Source organism: Sciurus vulgaris, assembly GCF_902686455.1.
Source record: "Sciurus vulgaris genome assembly, chromosome: 1".
Classification (NCBI taxonomy): Eukaryota; Metazoa; Chordata; class Mammalia; order Rodentia; family Sciuridae; genus Sciurus; species Sciurus vulgaris.
The window spans coordinates 65,482,207-65,503,406 of record NC_136461.1 but is presented as its reverse complement, the minus strand read 5'-3'; the positions used below and the strand labels follow the sequence as shown (position 1 = coordinate 65,503,406).

At 34.2% G+C, this 21,200-nt stretch overlaps 1 protein-coding gene across 8 annotated transcripts in view; it reads left to right on the top strand.

Moving 5' to 3' along the window:
* Positions 1-21,200, top strand: part of USP33 (ubiquitin specific peptidase 33) — a 53,185-nt gene that overhangs the window by 11,305 nt on the left and 20,680 nt on the right. For 5 of the 8 annotated variants that reach the window (XM_079137785.1, XM_079137788.1, XM_079137784.1 and 2 more), the window contains 13 exons: positions 1,400-1,532; positions 1,710-1,763; positions 2,172-2,234; positions 3,695-3,847; positions 6,489-6,591; positions 8,275-8,344; positions 11,269-11,382; positions 12,307-12,385; positions 13,648-14,059; positions 17,111-17,251; positions 18,921-19,033; positions 20,533-20,705; positions 20,811-20,905. In XM_079137785.1, coding sequence (XP_078993911.1) covers positions 1,452-1,532; positions 1,710-1,763; positions 2,172-2,234; positions 3,695-3,847; positions 6,489-6,591; positions 8,275-8,344; positions 11,269-11,382; positions 12,307-12,385; positions 13,648-14,059; positions 17,111-17,251; positions 18,921-19,033; positions 20,533-20,705; positions 20,811-20,905 — 1,651 coding nt within the window. In that variant the 5' untranslated portion in view covers positions 1,400-1,451. Of the gene's footprint in view, positions 1-1,399; positions 1,533-1,709; positions 1,764-2,171; positions 2,235-3,694; positions 3,848-6,488; positions 6,592-8,274; positions 8,345-11,268; positions 11,383-12,306; positions 12,386-13,647; positions 14,060-17,110; positions 17,252-18,920; positions 19,034-20,532; positions 20,706-20,810; positions 20,906-21,200 lie in introns of those variants that run through there. The other 3 variants (XM_079137790.1, XM_079137789.1, XM_079137791.1) reach the window with 2 other exon arrangements.

Genomic DNA, 21,200 nt, shown 5'->3' with positions numbered 1-21,200 from the left:
GGGATTGAACTCAGGGCCTCTGAGCTACATCCTCTAAGCTCATTTTATTTTATTTAAGAATGAAATCCACAGACAAGGATGAGTGAGTATAATAGTAGGATTTATTCAGAGAGGGGACTGGATAGGGCCCCTTTTTTGTTTTATTTTGAGATAGGGTCTTGCTAAGTTGCCCAGGCTGGCCTTGAACTTGTGATCCTTTTGCATCAGCCCCCGGAGTAACTGGAATTACAGGTGTGCACCACCACATCTGGCAGCACATTCTTTTTAATGTGATGTTGGGCAAACTGTGTAAGTACATGCAACAGAATAAAATTGGGGCCCTATCCTATACAAAACTAATTCAAATATTTTAAAGATTTAAAAGTAGAGTTAAAGCTATAAAACCCTTAGAAGAAAACATGGGGTGATAGCCGGGTGCAGTGGTGCATACCTGTAATCCCAATGGCTGGGAGACTGAGGCAAGAGTATTGTGAGTTTAAACCAGCCTTAGCAATTTAGTGAGGCCCTAAGCAACTCAGTGAGACCCTCTCTCTAAATTATTTAAAAAAAAAAGGGGGGGGGGGGATTAGAGGGCACATGCTGGGGATGTGGCTCAGTGGTTAAGCACCCCTGGATTCAATCCCTGGTACAAAAAAAAAAAAGGAAACATGGGGTGGAAAACTTGAATTTGGTAACGATTCTTTGCGTATGACACCAGAAGCACAAGCAAAATTTGAAATGAACTTCAGTTAAAGCCACATTAATCAAGTTCCTTCCATGTGGCAGATATTCTACTAGTTGCCTGTGATAGGAGTATAAAGAAATAAGACTTCAAATTGTTCATATATTCATTGATTGATATAGGAGTAGGCAAAACTACAGAAGGAAATAGGAGGAGTTGTTGCTGCCTTTATTTATTTATTTATTTTTAACTTTGAGACAGGGTTTTGCTAAGTTGCAGAGGTTGACCTTGAATTTGTGATCCTCCTGTCTCAGCCTCCCAAGTTGGTGGAATTATAGGCGTGTACCACTGCACCAGGTTTCTTTGACATTTCTTTTCAGTTTCCATTCCAGCTGAATGACTAATCTTAAAATAAATAAATAAATAAAATAAAGGACAAAAATGCTTCAAAAGTGGATAGATAACTTAAATTTCCCCCCTTTTATTTATCTATAAAAAGTGAAATGGGAAAAAGGAAAAGTCACGGAGAACCAATTTATCCATGTGTGTCAATAAGGTGTTTATTAGAGAGATTTCAAATGTTCATATTCAATTATAAAACTAACCTTGGTGTGTTTAGAAATACATTCTTGCAGGACAAATTTGTAAACTTATTATTTATATATTATTTTTTATTCCCATTGATTTTTAGTGTGTTAGCATTTTCTTATTAATTTTTTTGGGTCACTTTTCCTATAGATACTGCCTCGGTTGGAAAGTCTTGGGAAACAGGAAAAAAAATTCTAACAAAATGTCAGCTTTTCGAAATCATTGTCCACATTTGGATTCACTTGGTGAAATAACAAAAGAAGATTTGATACAAAAATCCCATGTAAGATATGTTAATCTTCCATAAAAAATTGTACTTGCTTTTCTCCCAAATATGCATTTTTAATAAATTATACTATTTATGAATCTCATTTTTAAAATGTATGATGTTATTAGTGAATTGTGTATCTTTGACTGAGTCACTATAACAAATATTGTCTTTTTAATTTCCTTTCATTAGGGAACTTGTCAGGATTGTAAAGTCAGAGGACCAAATCTTTGGGCATGTCTGGAAGTATGTATATATATTTCTTCCTGGAAAGTTTGCTATTATAAATGTAGGTCTGAAAAATGATAACCAAAAAAATTTTTGATACTTTAAAATTTCATAGATGAGCATACTTAAGATCCCTATTTGATAATAAATACTAAACTTTAAATTTTGGTAGAATTTGAACTTACAGGACTTTTGGAGAGTTTTGAGTCACTGATACATTTTATGCTTGTCTTTTATTAGAGGTGACATAATTTTCAATAGAAATATATATTCTGGTTTTACTTTATACCTGGTACCCTTAAGTCAAATTACAATGAAAAGTAATTATTAAAACATGTAATTAAGACCTGGTTGTAAATATAATTTTAATGCTATTATACATTCTCATGTTATAAAGCATTTTCCTCCTTGTATAATTACTTATAGAATAGATGTTCGTATGTTGGCTGTGGTGAATCACAAGTAGATCACAGCACCATACATTCTCAGGTATGTATATAATACATTTTAATACAAAACTTAAAAAAAAAAAAGCCAACTGTTTTGCAGCTATTGTAGAATGTAAACCTTTTTTTTTGTGTGCTGGGGATTGAACCTGGGACTTTGCACATGCTGAGCTTGTGTTCTACCACTATACCACTGAGTTATACCCACAAGTCCTATACGACAGTTTTTAAAACATGGCTGAAGGAAAGGAAAAGTCATTATAGCATTAGTAATTCAAGTCATACTTCAAAGTTTTTTTTTTTTCTTTAATGAGCTAAAAATGTCTTGGTAAAGAGTAGGGAGGGGAATTGCAAAGAAGACCAATATTAGAATGAAGCTGTAATTCAGAGAATACTGATTTAAGCATGCAACCAGGCATATTGAGGTTGTAGAGTTTGAAGTCAGAGCAGATGTGTATGACATGGTCTAGCCAGCTTTATATTTCGATTTGTACTGTATTGCCTTTTCATGTCATCCTAACTGGAGTCCTCTTTCTGTTTTGCTCTTTGGTGTTCACCATATAACTCTGGCATGCATTTTTCAATTATTAACATTTTTTTTTTTGTTTTGTTTTTTGTTTTTTGGTGGTGCTGGAGATTGAACCTCGGGCCTCGAGCATGCTAAGCAAGCATTCTACCACTGAACCACATCCCCAGCCCTGGCATGCATCTTTTATAGTATTAGTTAGATCTCATATTCTAAACTACCAAGTTTATTGAAGAAACCATGTCTCAAGAGAATTAAGCCAAAATACTCAAAACTCCAAGGCATCATTATACATAATTTGCTTCTGTGAATCTAGAATGGTACTTGCTGTGTACCTTGGGAAAACAAGAACTTAGTCACATTGTTTTCTATAGGGCTAAAATTCTTTTGCAGAATTTGAGAAAGGCTAGAATTTATTCATTCAATATCTTATATTTTCTATTGCTTGAGCTGTTTTGTGCTTGATTCGTTTTGTGCTTTGATTCATTTTAGTTTTGTTCTTTTGCCATTCTTATTTCCTAAAATAGTGACTTGCTATCTATTGTCTGTTATATTTTTTCCCCCTCTCTTTCCTTTTTATTTTTTGGAGGTGCTGGATATTAAACCCAGGGCCTCACACATGCTAGGCAAGTGCTTTACCACTGTGCTGCATCCTCAACTTCATTATTTCTCATATTGTACTTACTTGCTTACTACAGAACAGAGTCTCATACTTTTGCATTTTTCCATTTATCTTTATATAATGAATAGTTGGGGGGAAATGGGTTATAGAGTAACTTCTAATGAATTTAGATATTGTTACTATTCACTATGTTTTAGCAGTTTATTGGAAGAATAGTTTTTTTGGTTCTCTAGATTAGCTCTTTTATGTATATTGCTATTCATCAAAGGTCAGCAGTTTATCTTCTGTGATCTTTAGAAGTATTTTCAAGTATATCTAATTGTGGTCCCTCTTCTTCTCCTGTGATACTATACAGGAGACAAAACATTATCTAACTGTGAACCTCACCACTCTTCGAGTCTGGTGTTATGCTTGCAGCAAAGAAGTATTTTTGGATAGAAAATTAGGAACTCAGCCTTCATTGCCTCATGTAAGACAACCTCAGCAAATACAAGAAAACAGTGTCCAGGTAATTTAAACCCATTTAGTTAAAATACCAAACAGGTAGCAGTTACAGAATTTTCATATGGTTGAAATTTGAAAAGGAATCCTTCCTAATCTACTTGTAATTAAAAAATGTCTGTAATGTGCCACTTCTCCTTTTTTTTGGGGAGCATAGAGTGATAAATAAAGATGAGATTGAAACCCACCTGTCAAAAGATGGAAAAGCAGGCCAGACGTGGAGACACATGCCTATAATTTTAGCTGTTTGTGAGACTGAGGCAGGAGGATCACAAGTTTGAGGCCCACTAGGGCACCTTAGACCTTGTCTCAAAATAAAATACCAATAAAAAATATGGGAAAAAAAATAAAGGACAATATTGATTAAAAACAGAAACATGAAAAAGCACCTAATGAATTTAAGTTTTCTAAAAAATAAAGTGGTTTAAAAAGTATTTATTTTTTTCTAGCAAACCTGATTGTAGGAGAATGGTAGACCTTTTTTGATAGAGAATGGAAGGTACTAATTCAGCTCCCTTTTCCTCATTCCTTCCCCTCTTTATCTCCATTTTTATTACTGCGAACATTTTGCTAATTATTGAAAACTAGATAGACTATAATGAAATTTAGTATGTCTTAGAGATTTTTCTCCCTTTGGATCAAGAGACTTAGAATACATGTATAGATTTGCAAAGATTGATCACCTAATTTTCAGAATTTTCCTCATATAAAAATAGGAAAAAGGAAATGGAATTAAAAGTTAACTGCTAACTTATTCTGATCATCATTTAATTAGATTTGATTAATGTTGAGGCTTCTTTTTCCTTATGTGCATTGTAAAAGACATGTTGAGTTTGTGGTGTGTGTGTGTGTGTGTGGGTGTGGTACTGGGGATTTAACCCAGGGGTATTTTGCCACTGAGCCACATCCCAGCCCTTTTTATTATTATTTTTTGAGACAGGGTCTTGATAAGTTGCTGAGGGCCTCACTTAGTTGCTGAGGCTGGCCTCAAACTTGCTATCCTTCCGTCTCAGCCTCCTGAATCACTGGAATTACAGGTGTATGCTGCCACATCTGACTCTATATTTGTTCTTGATACCATCTCAGATTTTTCTCTTGTATCTTTGTATTACATTTTGATGCTTGACATTAGTGACAATAAATTGCCTCACACACTATAACTTAAGATGGGTAGATTTTAGACAGGGAATGTTTGTTGCATTGCCAGATTGACATTGAATGGCTCAGTTAATCATCACCATTATTATTTCTCCCACCAGTACCTACTTATCATTTACAAATGTGTTTAGTATTTTCTGAAAGTTCTAATACTTTGAAAATAAGTTTTCTTGGCTCTTATGTTATTAACAAAAGTGTGATGTGATGTGCTGACTAAAATTTTAATCATGTAAGAGACTGATGATAGTCTATAAAGGCAAAGTTAGTAGCATTACTTACTAAAAGTAAATAAGATATCTGTTCCCATTCCTGCCAAAATACATTAAGATTGAAAATTCTAATGAATGTTGAATCTGGTAGAGTAAGTGTACTGATGCTTAATTTCATGCAATTTCCTGATGATCCCATTACTATTGGAATATTTTATTCAGAAGAAAATTTATTTTTATAAACTTATTTAGAAGAGCAGAATTTATAGGCTGTTTGAACACAATTCACCTAAGTATTGACAACAAAATAGTGGAAATCTTGTAAATGTCATTAAAATTTTTCAGATCGAAGTGAGCATGTACCATTTTTATAAAGCAAATTATTTTATAAATATAGTGGAATATGAAATCTATTCAAATTTCCAGTATCTATAGATACCAAAAAGGAAGGAAAGGTATAAGTGGATGTGCATAAGTGCATATGCCTGCATTGTGGAAATGGAATAAGGCTTTTAAGTTAGAGAGCCAGAGTATATGCTAAATGCATGCTGGTGTTCCTTTCCTCTGTTTGATTGTTGCTGAATGAGTTCAATGTACCTTGATCTTCTGATATTAAAAGAGAGCTTAAACATTTGGTTCTTTATGTACATTCTCCTGAGGTTTTAAACTTTAGCTAAAATTTTTCTTTTTCTTTTTGGTCTTTTTAACTTTAGGCTACTATTTGACCAACAGGTTATCACTTGCAATGTCTGCGTTAAACCAATTCTTGGAAATTAATGTTGGAATATTTTATTATCATTTAAATACATCTTTGAACTATTTAATAAGCATAAGAGTGGCAAGCTAAGTATAGTAATAAGTATTAGGAAAAAATATTGTGGAAGTCTACAAATGTCAATTTGTTATGATAAAAATCTTGCATTTTTTAACCTGTAAAAGTTAGATCTGAAAAGACAATGAAGGATAATACACTTTGGAGGTCTTTTTAAACTGATATATGATATAACTCAATGAGTTTAAATTCAGGAAAGTCAGTTATAAAAAGTAACTTTTTATTCAAGTACAAATATTAATAAAACCAAGATGATATGCTATAACTAGTGTAGATCTGTATTTTCTTCAAAATTAAATGTAAATTTTAGAATAATTGCTAATACTACAAATTCTTAATGTTCTATTAAAATAATGTTAGTAATTTTTATAGAGTAGATGTTATAGAAGTTGAAGTATTTTTTTAACCTAAGGGTTTATTCAAGTGTACTATATCTTTTTGCTATTAAGGATTTTAAAATACCAAGTAACACAACATTAAAAACTCCTTTGGTTGCTGTATTTGATGATTTGGATATAGAAGTGGAAGAAGATGATGAACTTAAGGCAAGAGGTAACATAACTCCCCTTTTTTGTTTGGTATTGCCCATTACTTAAGGAAAATATGTAATGTGAAAATTTTAAAATGTAGATCTAACAGGAATGGAGATGATGATTACAAAAAAAAAAAGAAAAAGAAAAAAACAGCTCAGAAACACGTTCTAGTAAAATTGTATTTGGAAATAAAGCAAACTTTTGGTTTCTGTGGTATCACTTTACCAAAACTGGGGTCCTAATGACTTTTTTTTTTTTGGGGGGGGGGGGGGTGATGGGGATTGAATCCAGGGCCTTGTGCATGCTAGGCAAGCACTCAACCAACTGAGCTATATCCCCAGCCCTTATAATGACTCTTTTTTGCAGTTGAAACTTACAACCTTTTGCTAATGTGCCTTTTGGTATCTATTTGAACAGTACTTCTCAATCCATTTTTTATTCTTAACCTGTCAGTTATAGGGATTAGTGGAGAGATATTCAAGTATCCCATTAGAACTTCTAAGGGACAACATTCATTTGGAAAACAAGGTGATTCTGATAGACCTCTGCTCCACTCACTGCCTTACCTTAACCCCTACATTGAGAATAAGTGTCACATTTTCTGTATTCTTTCAGGTCTATAGCTCTTAGTAAAAACTTCAAATTTTCTATTTTATAATTGATATTAGGTATATACTTAGTGTATATTAAAATAATTAGGGCTGGGGAGATAGCTCAGTTGGTAGAGTGCTTGTCTTGCAAGCACAAGTCCCTGGGTTCAATCCCCAGCACCGCAAAAAAAAAAATAAATAAATAAATAAATAAAAAATAAAATAAATAAAATAATTATCTGGGAATTAACAGTTTGGTATAAGTTTAACATTACTAAAAATAAGGTATACGTCATATACTTCTGTTTTAATCCATTAAGTCAGCCTACAGTATTATTTTTTTGGATACTGTTGACATGTTACTAATTCAGCTGTGTTTTAGAGATTCTTAGAAGTTTAAATTTTCAGGTAAGAAATGTAGTTTAGTGACATAGCATTTGCTTAGCATGTGTACTGAGCTTCATCCTGCGTTCCTATTTCATCTTTTAATAATGTAGTAAAGTGATGTAATTGAACCTGAGTGTATATGGAAGGCAGCTGTGCTTACCACTCTACTGTCAACTCTGAACTTGAAGATACATGGAAGAGATAGAAGATTGTCCAGTGTCTGCTTTATTATCTTGGCTTGAGCCACAGGAAATTGATGTGTAGTTTGAATGTTAGCAGGTTTTTTTTTTTTTTTTTTTTTTTTGCTGGGTTGGAAGCCTGTGCTTAACTACTAGGGGTGGCTCTGGGACTGTTGGGAGCATCAGCAGAGTCCCCATGCCAGAACTTCTGCTGGCAGACATGGTAATTAGATTATGTTTTCTTTGTTGGCAGTTTTTTTATGGCTCAAGCTAAGAAATACTGCTTTTCAATATAACACATTTATTGTTTCTCATTACATGAGTTTTTTGCATTGTCATCAAACTGTGTGTGTGTGTGTGTGTGTGTTGCTAGGGAATGAACCCAGGGCCTTGTGTATGCAAGGCAAGCACTCTGCCAACTGTGTATGTGTATGTATGTGTGCACTCTGCCAACTGAGTTATATCCCCAGCCCGTTATCAAACTATTTTGATGACTAATTGAGTCTCTTGTGTTATTGAATAAGATCTTTTATTTTTTCTTAATAGGTCTTACAGGTTTGAAGAATATTGGGAATACCTGTTATATGAATGCAGCTTTGCAGGCTCTTTCTAACTGGTAAGAAGTAACTTAATTTTGTGTGTGTGTGTAGTTTTTAAAAGTCATTCTTTGAGTAGAAAACCATGCTATTGCAATAATTGACTAACGCCCAAAATAGAGTAGGCAAGAATCTGGGTTAGAACTTAATCCATTGTTGTTCCAATGGGGTAACTCTGCATGTCTGTAGTTTTCCAAGACTTTTGGTCCTGGCTTAGACTCTAGATAGTTATTTGTTTTTTACATATAGAAAATAAAGAGCTTGAACTAATTAATTCCTCAGATCACTTTAGTTTAGAAATCCTATGAAGATATATTTTTTTCCTCTTAAGTGGAAACCCCTTTAACAAAACATTCAAAAAAATTTTTTTTCTAAATCATACAAAGTAGATAGGGCAGTTATTACTCTAAGGTTTAGATGTGTTGAGTGAGGACCAGAATTCAGTCATTGATTTTGACAGTGTACTTTTTACGGGATTGAATTTTAAAATGGTGGTTGTAGACTAAACATAAGTTTACTTCTTCCCAGGGTAATTTCATTGTAAGTAGTCATAACCTTCTCTTAATATAACCTTCTCTTAATACTTTACTGTCAGTTCTGTTATGTTCCAGTTAGATTATGTTCCATAATCCTATGAAATAAAAAAGAATATTAAGTAATAAGAGGATACTTTTTTTTTTGGTGCTGGGGGTTGAACCCAGTGCTTTGTGCATTCAAGGCAAGCACTCTACCAACTGAGCTTTATCTCCAGCCCTGTGAATACCTCTTTGATGAAGTGAGATTTAGTCTGAAACTTGAATGAGTATGTGCTGGTTGTATGAAAGGATGGAGAGAAATTCAAAGCAGAAAGATGAATGTTTTGTAAGCAGAGCAGGCATGGATGGAAAAGAACTTGACACTTTTGAGGAACTAGAAGAAAATATGACAGGAGTATTACAATCATGGGGGTGAATAGGTCTTATACTTAGTGAAGTAAGACAATTGGAGAGTTTTTAAAAAGGACAGCTAAATAATCCAATTTACATTTTAGAAAGACTGCCATGTTGACGGTGGATTGGAGGGGGAAGAGAATGGAATTTGGAAGACCAGCTAGTAAACTGCAGTGGCAAGAAATTGTGGTGTCTTACACCATCTAGGGTGGTAGGAAAGGAGTGAATGAATTGGACACAAACATTTTTAGAATGCTTGATTGATTAGGATTTCATAAGAGTAAGTGGACTGAGGAGACTGAAAGTTTAGTAATGTAATGATATGATGAAAGGATTCTTTTTTTAATACCCATAAGAAAAGTGAATACAGAAGATTAAGTAATTTTGCCAAGATTGTCAGGTAGTTAGTGGGCTTTTTCATCAGTATTTATACTAAAATTGGAACAGTACAGAGAAGATTAGTATGACCCTTGGGCAAGGATGATACACAAATTCATGAAGTGTTCCATATTAAAAAAAAAAAATCACCCAGCTTACTTAAGTGTTAGAGTAGAATTCAGAATCTGAGATTTTTGTGTGTAATTTGTTGCTCTAGATCCTTTGTTGAATACTGTACAATACCGACTCCACAAATTTACTTTGTAGCTTCTTTGATTTCATTGGGAAAGATGTAGATGTTAAGATTACAGTGTTGCAAAGGATAGTTTAATGGCTATCCACACGTCTTCACAGGGTGATCAATTTATTCCTGGCCAGGATTTGGTCCTTTTCCAGTTTTCTGTAACTGAATAGATTCATAGACATTCTCTTAAGCTAATCAAATTCATAAAAGACTGTGACATTTTATAATTTGCTAACTTGAGCCACCAACATGTAATATAGTACCATGTACTAGAATGTAGAAGGAGAAAGAACAGATTGACTTGAAAAGTAAATTTTGAGCTTGTTAAATTTGAAATGCTGACAGCCATCATTTTGACCATTTGCTATAAATAGAGTTTAGATAAGTTGGTAGACTTATATAAATATGGCCATTACTGGAGTATGGGTGGGAATTTAACATCACCTAAGCATAAGAGTATATTTAGGAAAGAAGAAAAATTGTAATATCAAGTACTAAGGAACCCATATATTTTTATGTCTGAGAGCAGAAAGAACAATGAAAAGGGAAAAGGAATTTCCTGAGAGGTAAAGAGGAAAAGTAAGTACATTACAGTGGTCAAGAGAAGGTTTGTTTAAGAATGAGGAGTGACAGATATTACTGAGAGAGAACTGAAAGGGCATTAACTGGATCTGGCAGCATGGAGGACAGATATCGCTGAGTCAGATCTGATTTGAATGGGTTGAGCTCTTTAAGGATATGAAGAAATGAATGTGAAGCTGTAAAAGGGAGTAAATAATAGATCTAGGGGTATATGTGCTTTCAGTTCATTGAATGACCAAAAATTAATCAGCAATTTGATTCTTTATGTTCTTTAGGTCTTTTAGAAAACTTGGAGTTGTTCCTTTGGTTACATATGTGAAGTTATAAGGGTGATATTGTAGACATTAAGAGCATGGGTATTATTCAAATAGGAATGCCCCACAGATGTTAACCATGGCAATAGTGTCAGAGAGTCTACAGTGTTATCTAGTGTGCTATTGGCATTGTGTAAATAAGCAAGTGAAAGGCAAGATTCTTGCCAAGGAAATTAATGTGCATATTGAGGATTTTAAGCACTGTTAAGAGCTGAGACGGTGAAAGTGTGAAAGAAAATTAACAGCTGAGGAGTGTGAAAGAAAATTATCAGAAAAAGAAGGAAGCCAAAGAGAAAGGTACCTGAGTTTAGCAGAAGTGCCAGTCTTGCACCTAGAGAAGCACACTGTGAATACTGGTAGAAAGGAACCTGAAATGCTGGAACCTATTTCCTATGAATTCATGGCATAATAGTTGCAAAAAAAAAATAAAATACCCTTGGCTTGTTAAAAAAGAAAAGCTTTGATTCCCCTCTAACCTTTCTCTTTTTTTAAATTAGCCCACCTTTGACACAGTTTTTTCTTGATTGTGGAGGACTAGCTAGAACAGATAAGAAACCAGCCATTTGTAAAAGTTATCTCAAACTAATGACAGAATTGTGGCATAAGAGCAGGTATGTACTTTATGTATTTATCTTATTGTATTTCTAAATAAGTATTGTAAATGTGAAAAGGATGCAGGCCTATTTCTGTAGTGGGGAAAAAAAAAGTAGAAGATAGACATTTGTGGCAGTTTAGTTCAGTTTCAGGCATGTTTCATTTGAAACTTAACACCCAAATAGGAGTGTTCAGTTTAAAAGTTTAGGAGTATTTGGACTAGTGATTCACTGCTGAACTGCTAAAACTACTGTTACCAAAATTTGTCAGTTATAATGCAGGAGTAGCATTCTCACAATGCCAAAATCAAACTATAGATATCTTTATTTATTTATTGGTACTGGGGATTGAACTCAAGGGTGCTTTTCCACTGAGCTGCTTCCCTAGTTCTTTTTTATTTTTAGACAGAGTATCACTGAGTTTCTGAGACTGGCCTGGAACTTGTGGTTCTTGTGCCTCAGCCTTCCAAATTGCTAGGATTACAGGCATGCACTGTCACACCTTTATGGATGTCTTCCTGATTGTGTCAATTTGTTCTAAAGTTTAGTAGTAGGACAGTAATTATTTACTGTAATATGTTAGTTTTGTTTAAAACTACTCAGGAAGTTGCATGTTTTAAAAATACAGTGAAATATCTAATTGGGAGAAGAGAGCAAAAAATGTCAGTTAAAATATCAGTGATAAAGTTGTTTTGATGAGCTTGTGGAATATAATGTAATGTTGGATAGGTTTTTTTGGGTGCTAGGGATCGAACCTAGGGCCTTGCGCTTACAAGGCAAGCACTCTACCGACTGAGCTATCTCCCCAGCCCTGTTGGATGGTTTTGAATGCTTTTTAAAAACATTGAAAACACTTTTTGGTTTATCATTTTGATTTCTTGGTTTTTTAATTTCTAAAGTTAAAAATTAAAAATTTATTTTTCAAAATGATTTCTTCCTCAGACCAGGATCTGTTGTGCCTACTAATCTGTTTCAAGGAATTAAAACTGTAAATCCAACTTTTCGGGGATATTCTCAACAGGTAAGTCTATTGCTTTTCATTCATAATTTTAATAATTTAATAAGTTTGGAGAAGGCTATTCTTTTTTATTTGTCCATTTTATTTATATTTTTGGTTATTGCTCCTTGTGTTTTTATTTGCCAAGATAGTACCCCTTTATTAGGTTGTTTATATTTTTCTAGAAACTTTGAAGGTGGGTAAATGTCAGTGTATTTCTTCTAATGCTTAGTTTCAAGTTCCATATCCAGAAAGCAGATACAGTTTTAGCTGTATTTTCAATATTTATCCTTTCATTGTTCATTATGTGAGGCATGTATTTTATATCACAGTATGATCCAAATTTTATTTTTTTCAAATAGCTAAAAAACTCTACCAAATTGTATAAATGAAAGAATTATCTTCTATCTGATTAAAAATTTTCTTTGTTAATTTTTTCATGCTTATATTAATATATGTCAGTTTCTATTTCTGGTCTTTGTGTGTGTGTGTTTGATTTAGGGCCCAGGACCTTGTACATGCTAGGCAAGTGCGCTACCACTGAGCTATATCCTCAGCTGTCTCTAGACTTTCTAATTCATTTCAGTAACTGGTCTTTTTTTGGATTATTATCACCTGGCAGTTTCAATTATTGTAGCTTTTTTTTTTTTTTTTAAATAATATCTTTATACATGGTCCTCACTTTACGTTTTTGTTATTATTATTTTTTTTAATGTTTGTGTGTGTGGGGCGGGGCGGTGATCAAGCCCAGGGACTCACCCATGTTAGGTAAGCGCTCCACTTCTGATCTATACCCTTAGCGCTCTCTATTCTTTGTTTTCCCCATGCAGATTTCTGGAACACCAAAGATTATAATTTGGTGCTGTGAGTTGGGGCCCAGGCATTTGTATTCAATAAGCACTTCAGTTGATCAAGGATTTGTTGTACAATAGTGGATAAAGCTTAACCCAAACTTACATAGTATTCGTGTTTGGTATATCTGTCTGAATTCTGATTATCACATGAGAAAAACCATTGTTTTCTTTGTTACTCTCTCTGGTTTATTAATAGCAGCACTAATAAAAGCTGACATCCAGACTATCTTCAGTTTATTGAAACTTCCTTTATTTATATCTTTTAGAACTTAATGTTTTCCATCTCTCTGTTGCCGTATGTTCTGCACAAACTATTATTTCCTTAATGTAGTGTTGTATATTTAAAAGCAGTTGATGATCATATTTTGTATATTTTCCCTTAAGTTCCTGCATACACATAATAAAGTGGTAACTACCTCATTGATATATTAGGATGCTCAGGAATTCCTTCGATGTTTAATGGATCTGCTTCATGAAGAACTGAAAGAGCAGGTCATGGAAGTAGAGGAAGATCCTCAAACCGTAACTACGGAGGAGACCATGGAAGAAGAAAAGAGCCAGTCAGATGTAGATTTTCAGTCTTGTGAATCTTGTAGCAGCAGTGATAAAACAGAAAATGAAAATGGCTCCAGAGGCTTTTCTGAAGAAAATAATGAAACAACCATGTTAATTCAGGATGATGAGAACAATTCTGAAATATCAAAAGATTGGCAAAAAGAGAAGATGTGCAATAAGATTAATAAAGTAAATTCTGAAGGAGAATTAGATAGAGACTCTTTGTCTGAAACACTCGACTTGAACAACCAGGAAACTGTCAAAGTGCAAATACATGGCAGAACTTCAGGTGACAATTTAATAATTTAATCATGAAAATGATAGTATTTCATTTGTAGACAGTGAGTGCTTAAGTAAGTGTTATTTTGTCAATTCTAAGTAGTAAACAATAATGTAGTGAATTTTGCCTGTGAGCTTTAAAGTCAGAAAATTATGGAACCTGAGGATAAGAGGAATTTTATGGGTTATTTAATAATGTAAGAAAGTCATCTTACTGGATGTAGCAGCACATAGCTCCCAGCTACATGGGAGGCAGAGGAAGGATAATTCCAAGTTCCAGGCCAGCCTGAGCAAACTTAGGGAGACCCTATCTCAAAATAAAAAATAAAAAAAAGAACTGGGAATGTAGCTCAGTGGTAGAGTGCCCCTGGGTTCAATCCTTAGTACCTTAAAAATAGTAACATTCCTTTTAAACTAAAGATTCATCAGAAGTCTAGTAGAAAATTGGGCCCCTCAGAGTTTCTTTGGTTATAAGCTTTTTTTTGGTGCCATGTTGGAGATCAAACTTTGGGCTTTCATATGGGCTAAGCAAGCACTCTACCACTAAGCATAAGCAACATCCCCAGCCTTGTTATCAGCAAATTCTGTTGAGACACTGGGAAGAAGCAAAATAACCCAAATTACAGTTCTCTAGTTATAGACTTAGTTTCAGATTGCTGTCATTTATGTCACATCAGATATGTTTTAGTTTAGCAGTTTAATGAACCCTGTTACAAGAAATCATGCTATAATATTGGTCAGTGTTCCTTTGAGAAAGAGCAAGTAGCCAAATGAAAGATAGTTAAATTGCTTTGCATATTACATTTCTCTCTCTCTCTCCCCCCCCCCCCCCCGCCCCCTTTAAGAGGTAACTTGTGCTGGATGTGGTGGCACACCCATTCCACATTCCCAGGGGCTCAGTAGGCTGAGGCAGGAGGGTTGCAAATTCCAGATCAGCTTCAGCAACTTAGCAAGGCCCTGTCTCTAAATAAAATAATAAAAAAGGGCTGGGAATGTGGTTCATTGTTGAAGGGCCCCTGGGTTTGATTCCCAGTACCAAAAAAGGAGTAAACTTGTCGTAATGTGGTATTTAAGATAAGTGGACCACAAGTATAAAAAAGTTTATCTTCAGGCTGGAGATATGGCTCAGTTGGTAGAGTGCCTGCCTCGTAAGCACAAGGCCCTGGGTTCAATCCCCAGCACCGCAAAAAAAAAAAAAAAAAAGGTTTAGCTTCTGTAGTAATGAAGCGTGAGAACTACTAAACAATTTATTTAGGTATTCAAATTATTCCAAAATTTGTTTTGGAGGAATAGTATTTCCTTAGCCTTAAGAATTCTTATGGTTCATCTGTGTATATTATGCATACCTTCTAGTCAGGAAAATTAGGACTGGTAGCCTCTTTAATTATATTGACCTTGTGTACAAGTTGTTTAGTCAATACATATATGAAATTTCAGTTCTGAAAGACAGCCTGTACTACTGTTTAACTCTTCCTTGTCAGAACCCTAATAAGCCTAATTAAGGGACGTACTGTACTTTATTGCTTAGTAATACGTTTGTTCTTTTGCACAATAACTAGGTAATGACTTAAATTGGGGGACTGAGCTTTTACATATTTTAAAGCCCTGGTGAAAAAGTGTGACCGAGACCATGAGAAACCTAAAATATTTTCTGTCTGTCCATTTACAAGAAAATCTTGCCAACCCCTAACCTAGATCACATTGTTTTTCCTATAGAAAGTCCTAGAGTGAATCTTTTACCCCCAATACTTTGCAGTCTGATGAATCATGATTGACTATTGAAAAATGTCTATGTGAAAAATTAATTTGTACTCTCTGGAAAAATTCCTGTGGGCATTCCAGGGTCTTTTATGAACAATTTCTCTTTTTTTAATTTTCCCCCCTCATTCAAGTATTCTTTGAGCAGTTTCTTTCTTTGGAATACGTGTTAGGAACTAGGAATCCAGCAACAAACTATGAAGATAATGCTCATGAACTGATGTTTTCTTGATTCATTTTGTAATTTAGTTTTAAAAAAATCTTTCCTGAGGCAGTGTGGTTATACACACCTAATTGCAGCCATTAGAAAGGCTGAGGCAGGAGGATTGCAGATTTGAGACCATCCTGGGCAATTTAGGTAGATAACTGTCTCAAAATGAAAGATAAAAAGGGCTGGGGATGTAACTCATAGGTACAGCATCCCTAGGCTGAATCCCTGGTATCAGAGAAAAAGATGTTTTCCTAATGAGAGGTGTTTTTCTTTTTATCATGGTAAGGTCAGACATGATTACTTTATGCCTGAGTTTCTTATCTGATTTTGATTACTATTTTTGTCTGGGGGAAAAAATCTTTTTCTCCTACTTTTAGAAGACCTCCTGTTTGGGTATGGTGGCACTTGCTACATCTGCGGTCATTTTTATTTTTTATTTTGAGATAGAGTTCTGCTACATTGCTAGGGTTGGCATCACACTTGAAATCCTCCTCAGTCTCCTGAGTTGCTGAGATTCACAGGTGTGCACTACCACACCTAGGCTTGGGCTTTTTTTTTTTTAATTACTAAATTTGGACAAATAAGATCTTCTTTGGCTTTATTTCCATTGCTCACTTCCTGAAATGCTTACAAAACAACAATGTATTATAAACATTAATTGGATTCCTAGGTAGAAAATCCCTGTTATTTCCTCAGCAACCACTTTGTTTTTCAAATAATTCACTTGTTAGGGTGAATTTTATTCAAAACATCAAGCTTAGAAACCTTTAAATATAATTAATGTTGGACTGGGCATAGTGGCACATGCCTGTAGTCCTAGTGACCAGGAAGACTGGTTACAAATCTGAGGCCAGCCTCAACAACTTGGGTCCTAAGCAACTTAGTGAGACCCTGTCTCAAAATAAAACATTAAAGGGCTGGGGAGGTAGCTCAGTGTTAAAGCACCCTTGAGTTCAACTCCTGTACCAAGAATGAATGAATGAATAAACAAACAAACAAATAAACATAAAATAGGCATATGTATAAAATCAACATTGGACATGTACAATAATTTTACTATTTAAGGTAACATACAAATTTTAAATATTACAGAATATGTCACTGATGTCCACTTGAATGACCTGTCTACGCCACAGAGCCTTCCATCAAATGAAGGTGTTAATCCACGTTTATCAGCAAGCCCTCCTAAATCAGGGAATTTGTGGCCAGGATTGGCATCCACACACAAAAAAGGTAAATAGTTTCCCTTATTCAAATTCCACTGCTTTGGTTCTTGGTTTAGAATGTTAATTTTGATATTTGATAATTTAAAATGTTAATTATGAAATATTTGATCTTTTAAAATTGACAGAATTCTATACAACATGATTAAAACTTTGTGTGGTACTCTTTTTAAAATTAGCAGTTGAGGGACTGAGGTTGTGACTCAGTGGTAGAATACTTGCCTAGCATGTGTGAGGCACTGAGTTTGATTCTTAACACCACATATAAATAAATAAAATAAAGGTCCATTGGCAACTAAAAACTATTAAAAAAATTAACAGTTTTTTTTTTGTGTATTTATGTAAAGTATGATGAGTTTTACCACATGAACAGTTACACATTTTACAAACAGAATACAGAACAGTTCTAACACTCCCAAAAATGTTCTCATACAACTCCTTTGTAATCAGATTATCCTCCTACTCCTGGCACTATTGATTTTCTCTTCCACTTGTTTTCCTTTTCCCCAGAATATCATATAAATGAAATCATACAGTATGTATACTTTCAAAACAATATTATTTCACTTAGCATGATGTATTTGAGAAATCAGTTGCATTATTGCATGTCTGAATAATTTGTTCCTTTTTATTATTGAGTTGTATTTCATTGTATGACTCTACCACTGTTTATTCATTCACTCATTGGGGGACTTTTGAATTGTTTTCAGTTTAGGACAATTATGATAATGTTGCTATAAACATTTGTGTATAGGTTTTTGTATGGACATGTTTTTGTTTGTTTGTCTAGGATAAATACCTAGAACTTGGGTTAGTGGGTTTTATGTTCATTTTATGCTTACCTTTGTGTGAAACTGCTAAATGTTTCCCAGAGTACCTCTATCATTCTGTATTTTCACTTGCTATGTATGAGAATTCCAGTATTAAAAACTGTAAAACTATAAATATAGTAGAAGGAACCATAGGAGAAAGTCTTTATGATCTTGGCTTAGGCAGAATTCTTGAAGACATCAAAGACATCAAAAACAACCCATAAAAAATAAAAATTCTTGGTAAAGGACATTGTTGGGCAAAAGAAAAGATAATATTAGAAAGAGATACCTGCAAATTATGTAGCTGATAAAGGACTTGTATCCAGAAATATATAAAGAGCTTTCAGCTTAATAATAGAATCCTGTCTTCATATAAAGCTTTACTTGGTAACAAAAACAAGTAAAAGCAGAATTACTCTGAAGTAAAAATGGGGAGACCAAGCCCTCCTATTTCATCTTTAGCTTTTGCTGCTCTACTTTCGTTTTCTTAAACGTATATTTATGGTAGCCAAGTATCAAATACTTTTTTTTTTTTTAACAAAATGAGTTTAAATCTTATCTGATTGGTTTAACTGTTTAATGTTCTTTATTTTTAAAAATTTTTTTTAGTTGTAGATGGATGGATGTAATACCTTTATTTAATTAATTATTTTTTAATGAGGATTGAACCCAGTGCCTCACATGTGCTAGGCAAGGGCTCTGCCACTGAGCTTCGACCCCAGCACTAAAGTAATGTTCTTGAAGGATATTTTGAAAATTTCTCTACAGCATAGTAGTTTTTACTATGAAAGCTTCTAGAAAACAGTGTTAAAGGAGCTACTTTGATTTTTTTTTTTTTAATGTTCTACACTTGTTTTTCAATCCTAGCTCAGTCTGCATCTCCAAAGAGAAAAAAACAGCATAAGAAATACAGAAGTGTTATTTCAGACATATTTGATGGAACAATCATTAGTTCAGTACAATGTCTGACTTGTGATAGGGTGAGTATGAGGGAATTAGAATACACAGAAAATTTCTGTCAAATGCTTTTTTAAAACCCTGAAAAAATGGTATGAAATGTTTGATTCCTTCTTATTGCTACTGTTGATCATACATACATTTGTCATGTTTGCATCAATATAAATTGATTCTAGGAGTAGAATTTACTCTTTGGAGGTAACAGAAGCATGTATTTTAAAGAATGGGTCTTGACCCATCATTGAATATGTGCGAAAATTATTAAGTTCTTCATTTATTTGAGTTACACATAAAGGCAAGAAGTTGTTCAGCAACGGGAATTGGTAACATACATATTCTTCCAAAGCTGATGAAATTAGCATGCTGGGAAACTTGCTATTCACAGGCACAAGGCAATGAAGGTGTCTCTTAACATTTGGTTTTACTTCTGGCTTGTAAATATTTTCCTGTGTTAAGATTAATGCTCAGGTCATAAAAATAGTATAGCTTTCACAGATAGTAACAAGGGCATAAATCAAAATCACATCAGTTCTCTAATAACACCTCTAAATCTTTCAAAGTTTCTTAGCTGTTTTTAAGAATGGTTTGACTTTCGGGCAATGATGAGTATTAATGATTATGAAATAAGGTCTCAAAAACTAAATTGACAAGTCCCTGGGTTCAATCCCCAGCACCACAAAAAAAAAAAAAAAACAACTACTAAATTGAGTTTTCACTTATTATGTTACGATCTGAAATCTAAGGGCATTTGATAGGGTATTTTTCAAGCAGTATATGTATCTACAAATACTTTCAGCCACACTCATGTGCTACATAATGATGTTTTGATCAAAAATAGACTGCAAATATGACAGTGGTCTAGTAAGATCATGTCACTAGTTGTCTTAGTTTGTGTCAATACACTTACGATTTTTTTTTGCCAGTGATGAAGATCATCTGAAACAATGCATTTTTCATAAATCATTCCCATTGTTAAGTTATGCATGATTGAGCTTAAAACTATGTGCCAGGTTTTGCATTTAAAAACTGTTATCGGGCTGGGGAGATAGCTCAGTTGGTAGAGTGCTTGCCTCGCAATCACAAGGCCCTGAGTTTGATCCCCAGTACTGCAAAAAAAAAAAAAACCAGAAAACAAAACTGTTATCAGCCCATAGTCCCAACTACTTTCGGGGCAGAAGTAAGAAGATCAGTTGAGCCCAGGAGTTCTAGATTAACCTCAGCAACATAGACTATGGACTTGAAACTATAGTGGCTGAATTTGGGGTACTTCTTGGTACTGCACTATCCATGATCGTAATGGAATTGCCAATGGCCACCATCCAGGGTTTATATGAAAATTTAATTTGGAAGATCACCTGGTACAAAGCAATTGTTTCTTTGCTGTTAATACTATAAAAGCAGTATGGTTTTTTGATTTTGCTTATTATAACTTGCTTTGATCTTTGGAGTCTAAAAATCTAACTTTATAAATGTTTGTGCTGGATTATTTTTATCCCATTTTTAAAACACAAAACAATTTTAGGTATCTGTAACCCTCGAGACCTTTCAAGATCTGTCCTTGCCAATTCCTGGCAAGGAAGACCTTGCTAAGCTACATTCATCGAGTCATCCAACTTCTATAGTCAAAGCAGGATCATGTGGTGAAGCCTATGCTCCACAAGGCTGGATAGCTTTTTTCATGGAATATGTGAAGAGGTATGTATATATTTTCCTTGTAAGAACTGATTATTAAAACTGCTGTTTCTGCTGTACTGGCAGAACACTTCCTTTTTTTTTTTTTTTCTGTCAATAATGTTTCAGGTTTGTTGTCTCATGTGTCCCTAGCTGGTTTTGGGGTCCGGTAGTAACCTTGCAAGATTGTCTTGCTGCCTTCTTTGCCAGAGATGAATTAAAAGGTAAGAAGTGTAATTATATCTATGCCTAGTTTTAGAGCAGCTTAAATAATATATGCCCATACTGGCATAATGCCAGTATCTATCATGGCAGTATAAATATAATAAGAAAAATCATAGCCTGGAGGAATTTATACAAATTCCTGTAGTACCAGGTCTTAAAGGTGTTCTGGGATTTAAAGATGGGAAAACTCAACTGAAGTAACTTTGTGAATCTTGAACTGTCATACTGTCCACATCATTACAGTTCCTTCACTATTTTTGTGTGTTCAGTATCTTTCTCAACCATAGGACAGAC